Genomic DNA, 18,049 nt, shown 5'->3' with positions numbered 1-18,049 from the left:
ATTATTATGATTGTTATCATAACTTTATCCGGTAAAATGACGTGTTTGTCATGTGAAACACTGTGTCACCTGTTAGCTCATATGGAGTAATACAAGTAGTGTAACCACCTTTAACTAAATAATAAGCTGTGTATTTGTATCTTAGTATAGTCAGTCAGTGTTTTTTTCCTATATTTTAAGTTTTAAGCAAGTTTAAGAGTGTACATGAATGTTTATACGGATGCATCATTCATTGGACCTGCGTCCAAGTGTGCAACATATGCTTTAGAGTTTTGAAATACCTGTCTGTCTTTCTCCGCCCTCAGAGTGTGCATATCTCTCTCCAGATTCAGTTTTTCCTTCAGTATTTCCTCCCCCAGAGACTCCATGTCCTGATTAGTCAGCCTCTCCTGCTCCAATAAACCCTGGAGACGCTCAATCTAAGAAACAAACAACATAAGGTTAGTGTAACTAATAGTAACAGAGAAATGAGTAATACAACTTGTATACACACACACCTTATTGCTGAAGCCTTGGTTCTCCCGGTCCAGCTCCTGGGTGTGGAGCTGCTGCTCCTGCAGGAGGTGGTTCTCCTCCTTCAGTCTCTCTACAGAGGTCTGAAGCTCCCGGTTCTCCTTCTCCAGCTTCAACACCCGACTGGAAACACACTCGTTCAGCTCGTGGACCAAGGACTTACGAGCTGCAAAGAAAAGAATATTTTAGTTTTGACCAAATAGAGAACAGGGTATAGCAGAGTAAAACCCAATAGAGTGGTGCAGTGACGCGTCCTAAAACCCGGAAGTAAGCTGTGAATGGGTTCCCTCGACAAAAGAGCAATGGGATTTCTCCATAGGATTTTGGAAAACACCTCGAAATAAAGTCTGTGGAAAACAAACCTGTTTGATAAATGCACGTTTTGTTCAGCCGGATAATATCCACATGTCTACCCTACTTTTATCATTTTCGATGCTGCGTCACTGCACCACTCAATAATGAGTATGTCTTACTCTCTGTGTTAGTGTTGTCATGGTTCTTGGACAGCTGCTCCAGCTCCCAGCCCAGATGAGCCGACTCGTTCATACTCTGTTTCTGTCCGATCTCCAGCAGCATGTTCTCCTCCACCAGCTCCTCCATCCTCCGACGCTCATTGTCCCGCTCCTGCAACATTTGAATGCCAATGTTTTCTTAAGAGTCATAAGCATTGTTTTAGGGACATCAAGAACCAAAACCCAGAAACAGACCATTAGCATATCAAAAAGCCCTGATTCATAACTCATGTAGAACTCTTACAAGAGTGGGGCAGTGATGACATATCTTTGTAGGCCGAGCCGGAAGTTAGCATCACATGGGCTCCCTCAACAAAAAGCAAGGGGAATTTTTCAATGGATTATGGAATATTGCAGAAAATAAGAGCTGTGGCAAATGAACATTGATTATGCTACAGGTTTGTTTCAGCAGGATAATCTCCACATATTAACACCACTTTTGAGGCACGAATACAATAGCCAGAAGTAAAAAAGTTAGCTAGGCTATAAAACGACATTGCGGTTGCATGACTTTAGGTCACCGCCGCTAAGCTAAAGGTGGCTAATGGTCGAAGTGATGGCATTTAGTAGTCTCATTTAGCTACTGGTTTGCAATCACAGTTTTTATGACATGTAAAAGCTTCAGACATTCACCAGTGGGGTATGCACTGACATATTTGATGTTGTAGAACAAAATGTGAAAGTCTCTTCACCTTAGATTTACTTACCAAAAATTCATTCAAAAAGACATTGTCTTTAAGACTCATTCCCAAGTATAGGACGTACAGCACAACACTAATTGTTTATGCACAACACTAATTGTTTATGCACAAGAAAGGCTGTTTTGTTATTCAAGCTTATGTGAAAACCTGTAAATTAGCAGATACATGACATTTTGACTTATCATTTGTGTAGTTTAGACTCATGGCATTGTATATTACCATTTCCAAGTCGTTTAGTTTAGCTCGTAGTAACAGGTTGTCTTTCTCCAGTGTGTGCAGTTTGTCACAGCGCCCCCTGGATGCTGACAGCTGCTCTTCCAACAGCACCTTGGTCTCGATGAGCGTCTCGTTGTCCTCGCGAAGCTCCTGAAGGACCACAGACACATACATACTGAGTTTAATGCCTTTGCCAGCTGCCAAGTAAGTCTGGCTCCATGGTGCGTTTATGCCTTATCTTTTGGAATTTCAATAACATGAAACATATCCAATAAAAGATAATGATTCTGTATTAAGTGTTAAAGTAAACAAGGTATATCAACTTAACAGTGGTGAAGTGTAACTAATTATATTTACTTTAGTATATCACTTCATTATTTCCTCAACTACAGTTTAGAGGCAAAAATATCATACTTTAACTCCAGTAACTGTATCAACACTTTGAGTAACTAGTTCCTTTTTACTAGGGCTGAACGATATATCGTGTCATGGCGATAACCGCGATATGCGCGATATTCACATCGCAGGGACGTGCGATTTGATTCATTCTACTTTCATTTTTTTTTTTAGGACATGCGATATTAACTAGGTAAATTAACTCAAACACGACATGTTACAATTATTTTGCTGCTTGGAAAACTTGCGCGGCTCTCATGTTAGGGGTACTTGAGTGAGTGACATGCAGGCTCTGCATGCACAACAAACCACCAATCACAATCATTCTTGATCAGATCACAGCAGGCCCCGCCCCGCTAGTTTGCAGACCATCAAAACACCGGTAAAAAATGAGCGAGGCACAGGAGGACGAGAATGAAGATTTACTTCCAAAAAGAAAAGCAACATCTGCCATCTGGAACTATTTGGATACAAAAAGGTTCTTCTCTTTTAATTTCATTTCAAACCTTTATGTAACCAGATTGGTCTCATTGAGATCATAGATCTCTTTTTCAAGGGAGCCCTCTTCTTCATTCACAGATGAACCCCCTTATTTGAGGGTAAGCAACATGCATTATCATGACATGTTAGATCATGACTTAAGGTATGATGAGTCTGAGTCAACCAGTTAAGATCCAGACGTCCGTGACTAAAATCCTTCATCCGGTTAAATATAGTTTAAAAAACCGCAATATATATCGCAGGGGAAAAAAATATCGCAATGTCTGTTTTTTTCAATATCGTGCAGCCCTACTTTTTACCTATAGAAACACATGATATGACTACTGTATATGAAATGATACCATACTGTACTAATAATCAACCCAATATTTGACCAGTATCTCAAATTGGCTCCACATTAGGAAACTATAATAATAAAATGCTCTTACACTTTGAATTCATACATTTGACCTTAGTATGAAGTATGGAGTATTTTAAGACTGTAGTATTTCTACTTTGACTGAAGAAATAATAGAGTTTAGTCTGCAACTAAACCAGTAAATGCTAAATATATAAATGTAGTAGAATATGTTGTTTAGACATTATGAAAATGTAAAGCACCTCAACATTACAATAAATATATCCAATTACCCTTCAAAGATCCATACAGTACACAGACTGTTATAATGTTATAATGTAAGCCTGATGCTATATCGGTGTGAAGTGTGACGCTGTGGGTGTACCTCCATCCTGGTCTTGTAGAAGTGAACATCGTTGAGTTTCTCTTTACAGCGGGTCAGCTCAGTCTCCAGTCGGTCCACCCGGGCTGCTCTCTCCCTCAGAGAGTCCACCTCGTCCCGGTACACTCTGACTGACCGGGCCTCACAGGACAGAGACTGGTTCTGGACCAAAACACACACACAAGCAACATTAATGAGCCATCCTTTTCTCGCTCTATGTGTAATCACGTAGATTTCTCCATATTTCTGTTTTCAAAGATGAAATGCAACCTTTTTCTCCCTTCCTGTGCCTTGATTAAATACAAATAAGATCAAGTGAAAGCAATATAAACTGGGTGTATTCCTTGTGTGCTCCAGGAAGACATACCACCCAAGATGTTTGGCACACTCTTATATCTCCATGGCTTTCTCAAACATGTTACATTTTAAATCGGAAATGGACGTCAATTGAGAAGGCGGTCCTTTAATGATTCCTAGGACTTACACAATGCAGACAGAATGTAGCATCGATCACCTCCTAATGTGGTCTATGTGACCCTATCTCAATGCCTCTCTAATGCGTCTTGGGTGCACTCACACCTGTATTAAGAGTCAGTAGTACTCTTGTAATCAGATGACTTGAAATGCATGTTAATGCCAGGTGTAAATAGGGCCGGTAAACTGTGTGTCCCAACACTAATACAATTAAAATAAAAAGTTTACAAATGGGAAATTACTAGGTTGATTTCCAGAATAAATAATATAATGACAATTAAAGTTAAATTGTACCGATTTAACTAATAAAATGTAGCTTTGAAGTGTGAATAAAAAGAATAGATGTATGTTAACACTTGCAATATGAGACAGTAGGATATTCACAGAGAAACTGGACCATTCATATTAGAATTAGCGGCAAAAATGGCACTTATCAATGCCATTATTGTGTGAAGTGTATCCCCAGTGTTAATTCTTGTTTTCATAATGTTCCTCCAGTCACCACTGGTTATTAACGGCTCTGACCTCTTGTTTCTGTCTCTGCAACTCCTGATCGAGTCGCTCCACTTCATGTTTAGAGTCCATCAGCTGCTCTGTCTTCTCCTCCCTGCAAGCAGAAACACACATAAACAGTGAAGCCATTGTAGAGACAGTAAACAATGTTTACAGCAAGTCTTTAATATAGCACAGTAAAACAGTAGATTTAGCAGCATGTCTTCCAAGTTACTGCAGATTGAATAGTGTTTTGTTTATCTGCAAATAGTTGTATCCTCAATGGGATTACACCCTATCAGAAGTACACAGCATAATAAGATATGTTGGATATATAATGACTTCCAGCTGCTGCATCCCCAGAGTTCAGCCTTAAACCAGTTCCACCAACACAAAACGTTAAGACTCTACCGTGCAACAATATGTAATGAACTGTCAATTTAGCCGTATGAAGTGATTTGTTTCATCTTTCACATTACATGTAATCATACTGTATGATCTTGTCTTAACAGAAAAAGAATAGCCTGAACTGATTTGATTGTTATGTGTATGATTTTGAAGAAAACATCTAGGTTTTTGTTTGTCAGAACTGTAAAATGAGCTTAGTTAGACATTGAAACTTCTGTAATCAATCTGTAAATAACTGGACAATATATACTTCCACTTTGAATACCATCACCTGGTTGCTATCACACTATTTTATACATGCTACACTTATTCTTTTGTATAAATACTGTTACTGGTACTGGATGAGTATTTTGTCAATTGTAAATTGTGAAACTTCGATGTGATCTTTAATATTTGATGCATGCTTCTTAATGAATATGAAGCTATCTTAGGCTCTTGACTTGCTGTAATCATGTACATCCCCCTATGGGTGGAATAAAGGTATTCTGATTCTGGAGACACTCACAGTTCTTGTCTGTATCTGCGGAGCTTGGATTTGGTGTCAGCGAGCTCCACAGACAGATGCTGCTTCTCCTCTTTGGTCAGGCCAGACGTATTGACAGACGATCCCCCGTTACTCATCCCCCCTCCTCCAGAGCCCTGCCCCCGCTCCAAGCTGTTCATGCCCAGGTTCCTGCAGCCCTCCTGGGGCTGCTGGCTGGACAGGTAGTCCCTCTCCTGGGTCAGATCCACGATCACCTGAAAGGCAGAAGGGATGTTGCTGAATTCCCATCCCATTCGAGTTTTCTCAATGAAATACTGGCAAAATGTCTTATAATAATTGAACCATTTCCCGACATAAATCCATTTATAGAAATGTGTAGAAAATCCTCTGAATCAGCATAATACCATGTTAAACCTATACACTGGAATTCATCCATAATATCAATAGCTGACTAATGCTATAAAACCACTGCACATATTGAAATGTACACATTATTACATATTATAATTGTAATATATCATTTTTTAATATAACTTGTGTTTATTTTAACATTGTTATTTCATTTTTTATATTGCACATTTTTACTTTAACTCCGTTTTTTTATATTCCTATTTGATTCTATTTCATGTTATATTTGTATTGCACATGTTCCTTCAACTTCCTATGTTTACATAAGATTTTATTTGATGTTTTATTGCACAATTTTACATTTACTTCTTATGCTTTATATACAAAAAAAACGTTTTATTCTAAAATGGAGCAACTGTTAAGAAACCCAATTTCTCGGGGAAAAAATGAAGCATATAAATGATTTTGATATGTAACCAAACGATCTGCATAATATCCATCATATTCTAAGAAGAAAATAATGGCTGGTATTTTTGATGGGGATTTGAAGTGTTTGAAACATACTTATCATTACAAGTATAACAGCAGTATCAGCCTGGCAGGGGTTGTTGTGTGTGAGTGTCATTACCTCACTATCTTTGTCTCTCTGGTCGATCAGTTGCTGTAGCGACGCAGCCATGTTGCGGGACAGAGGCTCCAGCTCCTCCTGACCGAGCGCTGGCCCTTCATCCAGCCAGGAGAGGTCCAGGACGTTCAGCTGGTTGTGTGTCACCTGACACAGACAACACACACACCATTTTTTTATTTCAAATATAAGACCGGTAGTATACTCTAATATAAAACATAGTGACTTCCACCTTGCCAGTGGCGGAATAAATACTCAGATTCTATTCTTAAATAAAAGTTACAATAATTAATTGTAAAAAACACTTGGTTACAAGTAAAAGTTCTGTATTCAAAATCTCACTTGAGTTAAAGTTTAATTATTTAATTAATGAATTTGCTGGAAATGTTAACCTATGATTTTATGTCAATGTTTATTTATTAGTTGATATACATTTTGTATTAGTTAAAAATCTTTATTTATAAGTAACAAAAGATGTGAGATCAATCTAGTGTAGTAGACATGAAAAGTAGCATTACATCAAAATACATGTACCTCAAAGTTGATGCAAGTACAATAAATGAGTAAATGTACTTACAGTAGTTACATTGCAACAGTGCTCATGTACACATTCAGTTCAGATTCTAGCACTTCATTATATCTATTGGTAAGACTATTCAAATAAGATGTCACTTATTACAGCTGCATACAAATTAACGTATTTCATTGACTTGTGAATTTATTGCATTTTTTATTTGGCTTGACTTGTTTGGCAAGTGTGAGTTTAAACAATGCCCGTCCATGCAGCAAGTGATGACTCTTTGAAGTAAGGTTAACTAGCATGCTAACATCATTAGCATGAACCTTTCATCCAGCAGATAATAGCCCAGTGTTTCCCCTAGGATGGAGTCATAGCAGCGGTGCTAAGGCACAACAAAATGTGAGCGCGGAGCGCGTGGAATTTTTTAGTGTGTGCGAAGTGCGCCCCGCCAATATGTTTCTATGTGTCTGCCCGCACAAGAAAGGCTCTTGAGGCTCTACAGGTGTATTTTGCTAAATCACCTTTATTGAACATACAGTAACACAAATACTACACATCCACATAACAAACAATCAAAATAAAATGTATGCAATTTAATTATTTGAACCTGCTTTATTTGGGGGTGGACCTCTAGGGGTCACGTATTATTATTTTGGTGTATAAAAAAATAAAAAATTATGATAATAATACAAATAAAAATAAATGTTTGGTACCTGGCTGGCGCCCCGTAGCAGCGGCGCACATACATTGTATATAGGGGAAACACTGAATAGCCTCTAAGAAGTAAATGCATGAATATATACTGTATGGCATCATCTAGACTTATTGTAAGTCGCTTTGGATAAAAGCGTCAGCTAAATGCAATGTAATGTAATCATCTACAGAGTACAGAAAACATTACAGAGTTTTATAGTCTTCCGCCCCGGAATTATTATACTTCCAGAAAGCTCAAAGAAGAAATCTGATGTCTTTAAACAGAAACTGAGGTTTTCCTATAACAATAACCACCTTTTTTAATGTAAGAAGTTTCAAATTCTGTAAGTATACAGCGGTGCAGGAATGAGGCCTGATCTGAGGAATGTGTCCCTAGTCTCAACAAAATAAAACATTTTCACATGTCATAAAATCACTTCGCGGTGGTGATGCGCAGCCATGCAACCATGATGTAGTTTGTTTATAACCTTATGTTAGCTTTTGACTTCTGGCTATTGCATTTACACTTTAAAAATCACAAAGTGGTGTTACTATGTGGAGATGATCTTGCTGAATATCAAAAAGGTTGAGTTCACATGATAATTGAACCGTTCACATGACAGAACAATTCCATCCATTGATCCACACATCATTGATACATGGACTAGTCTGTTGGTATTTGTAATTGATGGTTAGTGAGGATTTCAGTGGAATAGGGAAAACAGCAGAACAAATGATTGAACCTGAGATGTGCATTTATCACTGATATGTTTCTGTGATAGTGTAGCACTGAGCTCTACTGACCTCCTGGATGTGAGAAACAATCGCAGCCTGAGTGTCAAAGTCCAGCAGCTTGATCTTCTCTATCATCTCCTCCTTACGCTCACACTGTCACACAAACACAAAGCAGAACATTAGACACATTTGAATGAACATGTGTATATTGTTTGTTGCCCACATTGGTCTCGAGCAGCACAGGACTATGGGAAATATAGTATGATAAAGAATGCACATTTAAATGGAAGATGTTTATTTGATCCCCTGGAGCACATGTGTCAAACTCAAGGCCCGGGGGCCAAATCAGGCCCTTGGTGGATTTAATTTCGGCCCGCAGGATCATTTCTAATTCCTATTAGATCTGGCCCTCTGGTATATTGCACGCACACCTTCACTCAATCCTGAGGGTCTCCTCAGCTCAGAGCCTGACCCCAAACATTGATGAACTTGCACCCAAGATGAGATGCCAAGTATCTGGCTTGAACTAGCATCACAGAGCAGCACACTGAGTTTAATGGATGTTTCCTTCTGCACTTTGTCTCTCACGACAACAGGGCATGTTTGGTTTTTTCTTTGAGGGAAATAGTTTTGTTGAAGCTGTTGTTGGCCTGTGGAAAAATGTGATCATAAGAAATGACTCTGGAAAAGCTGCAGATAGAGCCATAAGAAATGAATGCTACTGATTATTTAATGTTTAATGTTGTTTTTATAGGCAATCATTTAAGCTTTGTTAGTTCCAGGTTTAATGTGTGCAATAAGTTCATTTCAATACGTTTTTGCAACAAACATTGAACCAGTCCGGCCCTCGACTAGTACCCATTTTTTTATTTTGGCCCACTGTGTATTTGAGTTTGACGCCCCTGCGAGGGAGGAACAATTGTACATTTAAACGACATTAAAAACATGTGGCTTTATCCCCCCTCCTTCCCTCCCTCCCCCTGTGGTTCCATTATAGCTCTCTCATGGCCCTTTTCCTGGAACTAGTAGAACCAGTACAGGCAGGGAGGGAGACACACGGAGGGAGGGACGGGAGGGAAATGAGGTATTAACATCTTTTAGAGCGTTGCTTTTATTGCTTTGAAATGGTCTATTGTTTTGACTTGTACTTTTGAGGTTTAAAGTGCTCTAAAGCTGTATTGTATTGTAATGGAGGGAGAAACAGAACAGACCAAAGCAAATGAAAATGATAAGAGAAAAAGCAACATCAAAAAACCCTTTGGTAGGTTCAAAGCCATGGGAGAAGTGGAAATCGGAGACAACTAATAGCCGAACAAACAAAACACAGACAGAACACACCTGCGCCCCCCCCCTCCCACAGGACTTGCCCCTCCTCTTTAATTACTGGTAACCCAAAACACTCGCAATAGCTGGATGATTCTTAATTAATGCTTCAAATATATTTTGAAATGTGCTGGTCTACACGGGCAAATGTGTTCACTTTAACACATTTCTACTTACATATTCCTATAAAATAACATTCATGGTCTTCAGAGGATCTATCCTAATGACTTTCCTGTGAAGATTTATCTATATTTTTTAATGAAACGATAAGTTAACTTAACATCTACTACATGGGATTAATAGAAACTGTCTGTAAAGGGCTCTCATGCAATGCTCTTTGCCGACCAATACCCAACCTTTTGATTTCTCAGCACCACAATTACACTGCTTATGATTGGGTATTATTGATGTAACTCTATTCATTGTGATGGTGCAGTCCCACCCTGCACCTTATCACTGAACGGCTGTGCTCAGACATGCAAAGAAAACAGACAGATACACTTCCTGCTGGGAGACTGGGTGGTACAGTGAGCGGCTGTGTTTGGGCGTGTGTGTGAGAGTGTGTGTGAGTGCGTTACCTGGACAGCACAGCCTAGTACCAGCAACAGAAGACTTTTTAGCTCCTCCATGCTCTTAACTAGAGGAAACCAAACACAAGCAACTGTGATGAAGCTGAATACAAGTGTTAGTACATGACCTAACTGATAACAGTAATACATAATTGTATCAAAGGGAAAACTAGTTGGCGAATATAAAGCCTAAATAAGATGGTAGCCGGTATAACAAGAGGTTAAGGGGGAACATCCCAATATAAGCTGACAATAAGAAATAGAAAAACAACATTGCACTGGTCATAAATACAATGCTCCATAGGAAGATACATGTGTATAATACATGGAAATATGTAGGACTGATGTGTGAGAGAGTGTGTTACCTGATATTGGATCCTTGGCGATGGAGAGGATGTTGGGAAGGGGCATGAGGACTAACTGCTGTAAGGTCTCCTGTAACAGACACGATGAGGTGTGGGAGGTTAGTGGGACAGAGAAAAAGAACAAACACTTTGAATGGTGATAATAATAACAACTGTACAAAAGGCAGTGTTACTGTCAAGTGCTGCAGGAGCACTAGAAACTTTCAGCATGCTTACAGTCTGATACAATAATGCTTTTCCCCTTTAGGGCAACTGTACTCATATCGGTTGAAGTTATATTGAGGCTTAATGTTACATATCATTAGATGCATGGCTGCTTTGAGTGACAGGTGGGTGTCGTCTTGGGTTTCGAGCCGCTTGCCGTCTGCTCTGCCGTCTCAAGCATTCACCAATGATCCTTATTTCTTTTTCTTTACCAGACTCCACTCTGTCCATAACCCTGAACAATTTGTACACACACTACCTTACTCCATTACTCCACTACACTTGCATATAGTGTGTTTGTTAAAAAAAATGGTATCTTTATGTATCTATTAGTGTATTCTAGCTTATGCTGTATATGTTGTTGTTTTGTCTGTCTGACTGGTTGTCTGAATGCCTTTTGTTATGTTTGTTTTTGCCCTATTCTTCTTTGTTAAGCGAACTTGGGTCTCATGAAAGGCGCTATATAAATCCAAGCTATTATTATTATTATTATTATTGTGTAACCGATAGGTATAAAACACAGATAACAATCTTTGTACTTTTCATGAATATATTTACTGTTTATATGTATGAGCCATGCCTTGTTTACATCACATCTTTCCTTATCAGGAGTATGACAATGTTGCCCGTTTAAAGATTTACTTTTCATGTCAACACACTCAAAGCTTGTTTTGCCCTGCAGTGACAGCAGAGGCCACTAAAAACACTGCAGCCATTGTGCCTAAACACCCAAATATGAACAATGCAACCTAGCAAAATGAGTTTTGCACGACTGCCTTATTTTGCTGTGAGGGATGAACCTGCAGCACTCTGCTTAGCGGCACCATATAAGCTACTGCCATTGCATGTCACCTAACTTGCCTGTTGAGACCAAACATCAGCCAGTGCCCATGTAGGGTGCAAATCTTCATAACATTTAAAAATAAAATAAAAATTGGTCTGACATTTATATATTACAGTTTCTATAACTGTTGATGCTTACCACTAGTGGTGCAAAATGTCATGTTTGGCCCAAAATGAAACATTGGTGATAGCAGGTTAAGGTCCAGAGTGACCCAGACTTGTGCAACTGCATGTTTGTGTGTGTGTAGGCAGGCAGCCAACAGGAAACACCCAGCTGGAGAGTGTGTGTGTGTGTGTATGTGTGTGTATGTGTGTGTGTGTGTGTGTGTGGGGGTCTGAGTTTGGAAAAATGTGTTTTCATTCCAGAATATCCTCCTGTCTCCCAAAACACATCTGATAGTCCAGACTAAAGAGGAATTGTGAGCAATAAAAACACCTCTCATAATCAAATGCTATGAAATTAACCAGGGCATAGGGAGAGGCAGGTCAACGCAAGTTGTTTTTATATGAGGAAACATGAATAAGGTCACAAAGGAAGACATGGGGGTTATAGAAAGGACACAAGGGACTAGACATGCTGATGACCTCTGGTTCAAGAGAAGGGAGTGTGTTAGATGGGGATGTTTTGGGATAAGGGAAGTGGCTGTCAGCAAGGAAAGGGCTGGCTGGAATCAAACAGTGAACGGCATGCAGCACCACCTTCTCAAAGAGAACAAAAACAACATGTTGGGTCCTTGTTGCAAAAGCACAACTTGTTTTATCTGAATCAGGAATCCATATTTGACAATAAAAAGAAAATCCAATCTATGGGTCAATACTTGTTTTATCAATCTTATATACTGTAAGCAAGGTTACCAGCAACAGCTTTCTTCCAGCAGAGAAGTAGTGGCAAAATGTGTGTTTTGTAAATAAACAAGATGCTCAATCCTGCGTTCATCTCAAGTAGGTTGGTCTCTTTATGAAGTCAAATAAGTCAAACAAGAAACTACAGCTGATGTATACTGTACAGTAACTGCGCTGCTGGGCTTTAAAAAAAAAAAGACAAATAGAGCACTTCTGTATAAGCGACACTGCACTGGCTTTCCAGATTTGTAGAATCCTTCTTATGGTATACAAATGTCTGTTTGCTCCAGCACCCACTGATATCTCCGATTCTCTATCACATGTCCCTGTGTGAGCATTACCTTTTTTAAATATTGCCCCAAAGTCCCCTGGAATAAAATGTGTGCGAGCGGCTTTTATCCACTGCCGCCCAACCTTTGGAACACCCGTGACCCGACCAGGAAATGTTAGAGGCAGACTTTTTGTAGACTCCAGCTGGAAGCATACTCTTTCCCACTTTGCTTTTGATTAGCAACATTCCCCTTTCTTTCTTTTTTTACATATTTATAAATGTTGCCTTATTTCTGCCTTACTTTTACAGAGGGGGTAATTTGTTGTTTACTTTAAGTCTTCTTTTGTCTTGTGTTTTAAGTACTTTGAGCTGCATCCTGTTGTGCTATGAAAAAAAGCTTAATTATTATTGTTAATATAATGACTTTACATTAGGGTTACAACCAAGTAGCAGTAACAGGTATAAGGTAGTGTGTATAGCGGTGCAGATACTGTTACACTGGCCTATACACCAGCAGGTAATGAGAGAACACACACACACACACACACACACACACACACACACACACACACACACACACACACACACACACACACACACACACACACACACACACACACACACACACACACACACACACACACACACACACACACACACACCACACACACACACACACACACACACACACACACACACACACACACACACACACACACACACACACACACACACACACACACACACACACACACACACACCACACACACACACACACACACACACACACACACACACACACACACACACCACACACACACACACACACACACACACACACACACACACACACACACACACACACACACACACACACACACACACAATGTGAATAAAACATGTAGGCTGGCCACCAGATGTCTTTAGAGACACTCAGCTGAAACACACCGTCAGTCTGGGAGCTTTACCAAGAATATGTTATGACACCTATTATCTAAACACTGAATATACTGCTAAAGAGCAAGAGACATTTTCAATGACATGTTTCTAAGGGGATTTAAGCAGCTTGCTCTTCTTAGATTCTTACCTCAGTGTGTCCTATATATTACATTGGTGATAACACCAAATAGTTATATAAAGAATCAAAAAGGGTTTATATATTCTAGCCCTCTCAGACGTATCTAGTCAGTCATAGCTCTAGTTAGTCTTGGCTAAACTTGTATTCATCTAAGCTAAACAAAATGACCAAACAACATTACCAATTTAGGCTGAGCTGTTCTTTGACCTAAAGCTTGACAGGAGGATACCATGCAGACATAGTAGTGTGAAAGATGAGCTGTTTGTCCATGGCTAATACAGCTAACTGGGATAACAGCTAACGGAACTAAAGACACAGAGGTCTGACCGTTTCTGTTTGAAGGAGGCCAACAGTCATCATGCATTGGGTGCGTCTCACTTCGGTTATTTTTCATTTCCTCGCTCCTCGGGCTCGGTATCACCGGAAGTTGATTTGTCTGCGCCATCTTGAGTAGCGTCCCAGTGGCCTTATTTGTGCCAGAGGACCGAGGATCGAGGAGCGATAACGGAGGAGCGATAATCGAGGAACTACCAGACCATCCTCCGGTGAAATCCTCAGACACTCGCCCCGCCCCCTTACTGTGTATCGCTCACTGATTGGACGATGCAGCGCATGCACTGATCTGGCTGCTGTCAGACGATCAGCTGTGCGGCGTCATCACAACGGACGTCGCTTCACGTGACGCTCCGGAGGAAACAACGTCCCATTGCTCTTAAAACTCATTTCCCTGCTTCTCGTGGTTTCCTTGCCTCTCTCCATGCTTCCCTGGTGGGAGGGACTAGTCGCAGGGAAACGACGCAAGTGAGGGACGCAAGGAATCCATTTAACCGAGCTGAGATGCAGCTATTGTATCACAGTGAACTGCATGTGACAATTTGATTGGTTTCTTCTTTCAAGAAGTGCTGTACACCTACGGCTCCTTGTTGCAGCTCTATTTCTTCAATTGTGTCAAATCTTTGAAACAGGATGAATTCTCCAATATCCTATATTTCTATAAAGAAAGATGACAGCCGATTGTAGTCGAAAATGTCCAATGTTTTGCTGATAAATGGGTGCATCCCTAGACTCAGCATATTTGATATTAGTTCATTTGCAGAATCTAACAAAAGTGTAATATAGTTCACTGCTGTTTGAATAACTAAATCAATCATGGCGTGAAATAACTGTACTATATTCAGCAATAAAAGTGTTATTTCATAGTTTGAGGATTGTGTTTTTATCCATTATAATCGTAGCATCAATATTTGATGCTAGCAGTTATTAAAAGGCGGAGGAAAGAGATACATGAATCTATAGCTCTGTTGTATGTTTAGGTTGGTGTTTTTATTTTGGAAAAAAGGATTATGTGTTGAATGCCAAGCTCAGTGCTTAGTAGCTGGTTTTCAATGATAGATGAGACAGATCTGGTTACACTCTCTTATACCACCTGGACCTGCATGTGGCACTACGGTTTGGCAGTGTACACACATGGAATACACACACAGCCTGGATGTCAAGGATGATCACAATCGGCCTTCATTGGACTTTCAATGAGTTTGCATGTATACTAGTGATCATTCAGATCAATAGATATTCTCCTGCAACATCTCACACTAAAAGCTGACACCAGATCATCAATACAGCATGGCCCATTTATACACACACACTATATCGTGCCACATTTCTAATCCGAGATCAATAAAATGGTGGCAACTGACAGCAGATCGCACTTAAACCGAGTTACCAATGTTCTCCGCTTTAAATCTAAATCCCAACATGTCCCTCTCCTCCTGCAGTGGTGACACAATATGTGAAACAAAGCTTTAGGAATATCAAGGCTTTGGATCAAATGGGAAAGGCAATATTTGATATGTGTCACATTTAAAGCCACTTACTCTTACTGCGATGCCAGTTATGTTTGAAATCACATTTTGCAATATGATCTTAATCTAAATGTGACAATCAAATAAAGGACAATCTATGCTTCGGCCAAATGTGTCAAGTCTGGATGAAATGTGTAAAAACAAACAGAGAATAAGTATGCTTCTGTGCCTCACAGTTATGTACAAAAGCATTATCTATAATGTTACATTTCATTTAGCCGAAGTCTTATATGTTGGTTTTAAGATATTCTACTGCCAAATGTTACCAAAAATATAATCCTTGCCAGAGGTCAAAACAGTAACATTTTGGTTCAATCTTATTGCACAAAGGATTACAAGGAGCACTAGACCAGTACAATTACAACCCATCCTACTGTCTGAATAACAAAAGCTTTGATGTGTTACTTAAAGACCAGTTTGCTTTTGAATATATATATATATATATATATATATATATATATATTCAGGAACCAGTTCATTTGCCTCAGCTCAGCAATTTGCCAGATAGACGTTTGATTATGTCTTTAAATACTGATTGACAGTAGTCACGGTCTACGGTTCTGCTGGTAAACAGCAGAATGTATGGGGGGGCGGATCGTTTTCAAAGACAGTCTGACAGAAGCAGGCAGACAAGGGAAGGCTCATTCCTTCCTCCATAGTAACTCCTCTGCTTTCTTTTACTGTTCTTCTATTGAACACACACACACACACACACACACACACACACACACACACACACACACACACACACACACACACACACACACACACACACACACACACATCACACACACACCCACACACACCACACACACACACACACACACACACACACACACACACACACACACACACACACACACACACACACACACACACACACACACACGACATCACACACACACACACACACACACACACACACACCACACACACACCACACACCACACACACACACACACACACACACACACACACACACACACACACACACACACACACACACACACACACACACACACACACACACACACACACACACACACACAACACACACACACACACACACACACACAACACACACACACACACACACCCACACTACACACACACACACACACTTTTTTCCTGCATGTAAGCCTGTGAGAAAGTATTAGAACAGGGTTTGATTAACCAAACATTCAGTAGAAAGGACCCTTCAAGTTGACCAATATTAGACGTTTAAAAAATAAATAATGATAACATTAAAACATCTGTCTTTTTCATCCTTCAATCGGAAAGTACAAAACTGTTTTTCAGTTGTTCAGTCATGTGGTTAACAAAAATAAGAACAAATAAGTCATATTTGAAACAGAAAATCCTATGCAACATAAAAGATGTGACCTAACAGCTGTTGCTGCTGAGGGCCCTATATCCTAAATGGTTAAAGGGGCCCTAATATGCTCATTTACAGGTTCATATTGAAATGTAGTGCCTCAACTGTGACATGTTAAAGCTTTAATGTTCAAAAAGAACTATATTTTCTCTTTTCACCAGAGCCCAGTCTGTTCTGACTGGTTAACTGCCTGCCCCTTAGCATATCAAGTACAGTGGGTTGGAGCACTAGCCATTAGAAAGAGTGTAACATAGTGATGTCACTAGAGAGAAACACAGGGATTTGAGCATTTGCAGAGCATTTACATGCAGAACAACCTATAGAACACACTACAGGAGAGGGAGAACCCAATACTTCATAATAGGGCCTCTTTAATCATTCTTGTTCAGCAAGCATGCTCTTACACTCTCTCATAGGTTATCCTGCAGGAAAGTCTCATTGAAATCAAAAGAGATGATGTCAGAAAGTGAAGGATTTCTGACGTTAATGCCTCAACCAGTACATTAAGTGGATGAAAATCAAAATGGGCACCCTCACACCCAGTACACAAACACCAAACTGCAGTTATTCCTCACAGTGGATGGCAGTTATTTGGGGCGATAAAGCACTGTGGACAGGTTTGACCAGGGTCAGCAACAACACACACACACAGTCATACACATGCATCAATTCACTCTCAATATTACAATCTGCCGAGGGTGTGTGTCTGTGTGTACGTGTGTGTTCAAAGCAGGCCAGAGGATATGGAGTTCAAAACATCCCACATAGGCACAGGGCTTTGTTCTGCAGTTCCCACGGTAACCAAGGAGGACTAAAGTGACGGGGGAAAGGAGCTCGAGGAAAAGAGAGCAGAGGAGAGTTCTGCTTGAGTTACTGCACAACAATACAATGTCTCTCACAAGAGCCAGAGTTTCACACCTGTCCCACTCAGACAGTCCTATTATCACTGACACTCATACCTGTCTGTCTCAAATTATAT

The 18,049-nt window shown here is 39.9% G+C and overlaps 1 protein-coding gene across 2 annotated transcripts in view; it reads right to left on the bottom strand.

Moving 5' to 3' along the window:
* Positions 1 to 18,049, bottom strand: part of ccdc88c (coiled-coil domain containing 88C) — a 57,888-nt gene that overhangs the window by 24,650 nt on the left and 15,189 nt on the right. For both annotated transcript variants that reach the window (XM_034135214.1, XM_034135215.1), the window contains exons 4-14: positions 10,595 to 10,664; positions 10,239 to 10,297; positions 8,407 to 8,490; positions 6,393 to 6,536; positions 5,438 to 5,670; positions 4,558 to 4,639; positions 3,562 to 3,720; positions 1,946 to 2,092; positions 987 to 1,137; positions 498 to 679; positions 282 to 419 (exon numbers count right to left, since the gene is read on the bottom strand). In XM_034135214.1, coding sequence (XP_033991105.1) covers positions 282 to 419; positions 498 to 679; positions 987 to 1,137; positions 1,946 to 2,092; positions 3,562 to 3,720; positions 4,558 to 4,639; positions 5,438 to 5,670; positions 6,393 to 6,536; positions 8,407 to 8,490; positions 10,239 to 10,297; positions 10,595 to 10,664 — 1,449 coding nt within the window. The remainder of the gene's footprint in view (positions 1 to 281; positions 420 to 497; positions 680 to 986; positions 1,138 to 1,945; positions 2,093 to 3,561; positions 3,721 to 4,557; positions 4,640 to 5,437; positions 5,671 to 6,392; positions 6,537 to 8,406; positions 8,491 to 10,238; positions 10,298 to 10,594; positions 10,665 to 18,049) is intronic.

Source organism: Trematomus bernacchii, unplaced genomic scaffold, assembly GCF_902827165.1.
Source record: "Trematomus bernacchii unplaced genomic scaffold, fTreBer1.1, whole genome shotgun sequence".
Classification (NCBI taxonomy): Eukaryota; Metazoa; Chordata; class Actinopteri; order Perciformes; family Nototheniidae; genus Trematomus; species Trematomus bernacchii.
The sequence above is the reverse complement of the archived record's forward strand: the minus strand, read 5'-3'. Positions and strand labels throughout refer to the sequence as shown.